Source organism: Lupinus angustifolius, unplaced genomic scaffold (genome assembly GCF_001865875.1).
Source record: "Lupinus angustifolius cultivar Tanjil unplaced genomic scaffold, LupAngTanjil_v1.0 Scaffold_313_24, whole genome shotgun sequence".
NCBI classification, from domain to species: domain Eukaryota; kingdom Viridiplantae; phylum Streptophyta; class Magnoliopsida; order Fabales; family Fabaceae; genus Lupinus; species Lupinus angustifolius.
In genome coordinates, this window is record NW_017727677.1 from 61,655 (window position 1) to 66,007 (window position 4,353).

The 4,353-nt window shown below is 32.5% G+C and overlaps 1 protein-coding gene across 2 annotated transcripts; it reads left to right on the forward strand.

Annotated features, from left to right (window-relative positions):
• The first annotated feature begins 1,355 nt into the window (after positions 1–1,355).
• LOC109340985 lies at positions 1,356–4,144 on the forward strand. Of its 2 annotated transcripts, none has more exons than XM_019578768.1 (3): positions 1,356–1,489; positions 1,580–1,913; positions 3,668–4,144. In XM_019578768.1, the coding sequence occupies exons 2-3, from the start codon at positions 1,589–1,591 to the stop codon at positions 3,682–3,684; spliced, it is 342 nt and encodes a 113-aa protein (XP_019434313.1). In that variant the 5' UTR covers positions 1,356–1,489; positions 1,580–1,588; the 3' UTR covers positions 3,685–4,144. The 2 variants fall into 2 exon arrangements, with proteins under 2 accessions (XP_019434313.1, XP_019434314.1); XM_019578769.1 differs by having other exon boundaries at positions 1,356–1,488; positions 1,553–1,913; positions 3,668–3,746.
• The last annotated feature ends 209 nt before the right edge of the window (positions 4,145–4,353 follow it).

Genomic DNA, 4,353 nt, shown 5'->3' on the forward strand with positions numbered 1-4,353 from the left:
GTACACGATATTGGAAGTCGTGTACCCTATCCACGATTTCAGTGAGGAGAGAGAATAATAAATAGAAATCGTGGATGATATCCACGACTTTCCAGTGAAATCGTGGCTCTGGTCCACGACTTTGCCAAACTCGTGAATGACATCCACGAGTTTCATAAAAATACCCCAAACCCATAATTAATCAGAAACATACCCCAAACATGGGATAGTGTAGTCAAACTACACTATCCCCGTAATTTTTCCGTTCACAATGTATACATTCACATTATAAAATATTTTATATTATTACTACATCATTCATCATTTGTATTTAATTATTATTAACTTTTAAATAAAACTAATAAAACTTAATGGTGAATAAGTACTGATCATATATAATTTTTTGTGCTATCAACATATAAATATTACCTTGTTAATATTTTGGATTACAAGTTTTCGGGAAAAGCTTGCAAACCCATCACACGAATAACTGAATAAATATCAATTGGCTTGCACAAAAACAAAAAATAATTATAAATTGATATATCCTCCAAAAAAATTTCTTACATTATAATATAAAAACATATGTTACAGATGAAACTTTATTTATTAGACATTGATTAACAAGTAATATATATCAATTTATTCTGATGTAAGTGGATATATAATACTAGTAAGAATAATCATTATGGTTGTTTTTAATGTTATTTTTAACGAAATAAAAACATTTTTATTCTGTTCTCTATTATATAAATCTTAATAATGAAATGAGAACAATTTTTTGTTGTTGTTAATCAAAGGAAAATGAATAGAGATGTATATATTGTGAGAAAAATATAAATATCGTGGAACCCAAATAAAAAAAATAAAGTTTGTCATTGTTAAATTTTTTTAATTTTAATTATAATAAATTATAAAATAATGTTTATGATCTAAATAAGTATATATATATTATTTTTAAAAGTGGATGCTTTGTGAATCTATGGAACGAATTTTAATACGGCTAACGTGGGTTGGTGGAGTTGGCAAAGAAAAACCTTGCCAAATCAAGTAGGTCCAAAATAATTACCACTTTAGCAACCACATTATCCGCACCAAATGTTGCATCTCCAATTCACACCATTGCGCAATATTAGCCATTCCACACGCTATCCTATATATTACCTTTCACCACGTCCCATCATCCCAACACATCCAATTAATAATAAACCCATATAAAGCACAAAAACAACATCTCCAATTTCTTCCCTCAATCCACATCAATCAATTTTTTTATTATTATTTTCTCTCCAAACCAAAACCCAAACATTACGTAACCTCATCAAACCAACCCTTCAACGCAACCTCCAAGCAAAGAAGCAAACAACCCTGTCATTTATTATTTTTCTCTTCCATTCATCATTCAAACCACTCCAATTATTTTTCACACCTATTTATCCTTCTCCTTTTTCATCTTTCAAAAACCAAAACAGAATAGAAACAAATTAACACACAAACACGTGATCCTATCGTAAGTCACAACTATTTTCTTATTTCTTTTATTTTCTAAAACTATATCAATTTTCCCTTTAAATTATAAATTATTATTTATTTGGATCAGAAATTGAAGATGTTGAGGATGGGACAAGAAGATGAGCAATCTCGGATTTTATGCGAGTTGTCGGCTCTGGTATACAACATGCTCCGAACTCCGATGGACGGTGGTTCTAGTCACCGGAGTTTGCCGGAGATAACACCGGCGGGTTTTGCTTCTTTGCTGTTGGGGATGTCGTTGGCGTTGATGGTGTGTGGATCGGTGACTTTCGTAATAGGGTTCATGTTGATGCCTTGGGTTATTGGTTTGGTTATGGTTTTATATGTTGCTGGTGTTCTTTCTTCTCTTTCATCATTTCTCTCTTGGGTTGCTGGGCCCCGCAAGGATGTTCCTCTTCCTGGTAAACAAACTAAATCAACCATTGCTTCGTAATTTTACTATTTTTAATTAATCTTATAGATTAATGTTGTTATTCGCTCCGACCTCGAAAGGTAGATGTACGCAGACTTATACCTCTCGGCAGGATTTGAACCAATTATCCCTTTGTTTAATGGATAAGGTTGTGAACATATAATGATGAATCAATTAGGTTTTATTGGAAATTGGAATAACAGGATAGGAGCTAAAATAGGATTCTCTCCACTAACATCAAGTTGTTTGAGGATTGAGATATATATTGTTAGGGTTGCCCGATAGACGAGACTTACACTCAGTGAGGTAGGATAAATTTAAGCCGTCTTACCCCATAAATCGAGATGGGGTTTGAATCTATGATCTCGCAGTCCTAGTCGAATTAGAGATAGATAGTTACGTTCAATTTTTATTTTATAAAGATATGTTGCATTAGTGAATAATGAGATTAAGGTTTGATTGTTGTTATAAGGTGATGTGACATTAGTTATGAGCAATATAGGATTGATACTTTCAGATGATTGTTATACTTGTATTTGACATATCATATCGGATACTCTTCAATATTTTTCATTTGTATATCTTTCAATTATTTTATGAACTTATGGTTTTATTGATATGAATTCTGGCAGTAACAACATATCTGTGTTTCAAACAAAATGTCTTTCTGCTTTTGTTAACAGCAAACAATGCTAATGACTTTATCCTATTACTTTAATACCACCACAGCTTACAATCCAAATCTGGGAGGCTTGTCTATTATTTTTGTACTGTCCAGTTTTGTTTGTGGAAGATTGACGTATTTATGAAAACTTTGCAAGTGGCCTATGTAGTATTCATGATAGAGACCAACTTTCGTTTGGTTTATGATTTTAGGTTATTGTAGTTCATGATAGAGACCAAGTGACCAACCAATGTATATAGATAGCATGGGAATAGAAAATGGAAGATTTTGTTTAAAGTTATATACCTTTATACATGTCTATCTTATCTTATTTTAAGGCAAGGTTTCAAAGACATGTATTGCGGCAGGACTTCAATACTCTTCACTGCTACTTGTGAAATTTGCAGTACTCATTTCTTGGATAATCAAGTTACCAACTTACAGTATTCTGACAGTGAATTTATTAGCAGTTTAACAGGGAATTTGTGCTGTTGTTTTTTGGTTTATGATTTTAGGTTATGGTAGTTTTATTTTTAAAAGGGATATTCCTGTTTGGTTGAAACCAGTACTTCCATTTTAAAGTAAGTTGAGTCGAAATTATGAGAATGAATATATCATTTGCCGAACACAAAAAGAAAGGATCGTTGGATGTTGTTTTGATCAAAGTTTGGATCTGCATTATTAGTCTGTGTTTTAAAACAATTAAGACTAAGAATGTGAGTAAACAAATTTCACCTCTTCTTTTTGGATATTCTTACTGGGAAATGATTGAAGCTGGTGCACTAATGTTGCTGGCTAAGTTGGCAAATTCTAGCTTTGAAGCAAGCTATAAGTGAAAACTTACCATTTAAAAATCAAATTGTGTAGCAGTCTTTATAGAAGCTTGGAACAATCTCATATTTGCATGGTTTTCAATATTTTGATGTAAATTTCAATATAATCCTGTTATGAGTTCACCATTTCTGGTGTTGATGTTGACTCGAATCTGCTGCTGCTCATTCATATCTTGGCTTTATCACTAGTATGGTTTCATCATGTCACGAGCTTGACAACTTCATTACAAAATTTTGTTGTTGCAGAGTGGAAACTTTGGTGAAGAGATCAACCATGGAATGAGCAATGGGATGTTGGTTGTGCTCGTGCAATCTATAGAACAATCAAAATCATGGAGCTTCTCCTCTTATTAGAACCAGGAGTCATGGATAACAAGCTTTTGTTAGAAGTTACCCAATTTGTTGATATGGCTTCTCTCTTATAATCACATATAGCCAAGTGAAGTTCTGAAGTACCAAGGATTGTGGAGTTGCTCCCAGCTTCTTTCTTCTTTCATCAAACATTTAAATCTTCTTCATTATAACATTTGTAAAATTGGAATTACTATAAAAAGAGAGGGGAAATAGTATTTGACTCGACACCAGGATTGTAATGGAGGGAGGAAGAAGCAAATTTAGGATCAGATGGTTGGTATAGATAAAGCATCCAAAATTATGTACTTATAAGATGTTACTACTGTGACAGATGTTGATGTGGATTAATGTGAAGTTCTATTTTTAGTTGGGAGTTATGCAACACTTTTGTGTGGGACAATGACACTCAACTAATTTGTACCCAAAATTAGTTTTTTTCCTGCTTACAGAAACTGTCATCTATATTTATAGCTGATCTTTTTAATTACCAAAACAAATATAGATTGTGACAAACATAGATACAGGAAACTGGTGAGGTTGTTCCAAACATGAGATAAAGTTATAAACAGACCTGCATT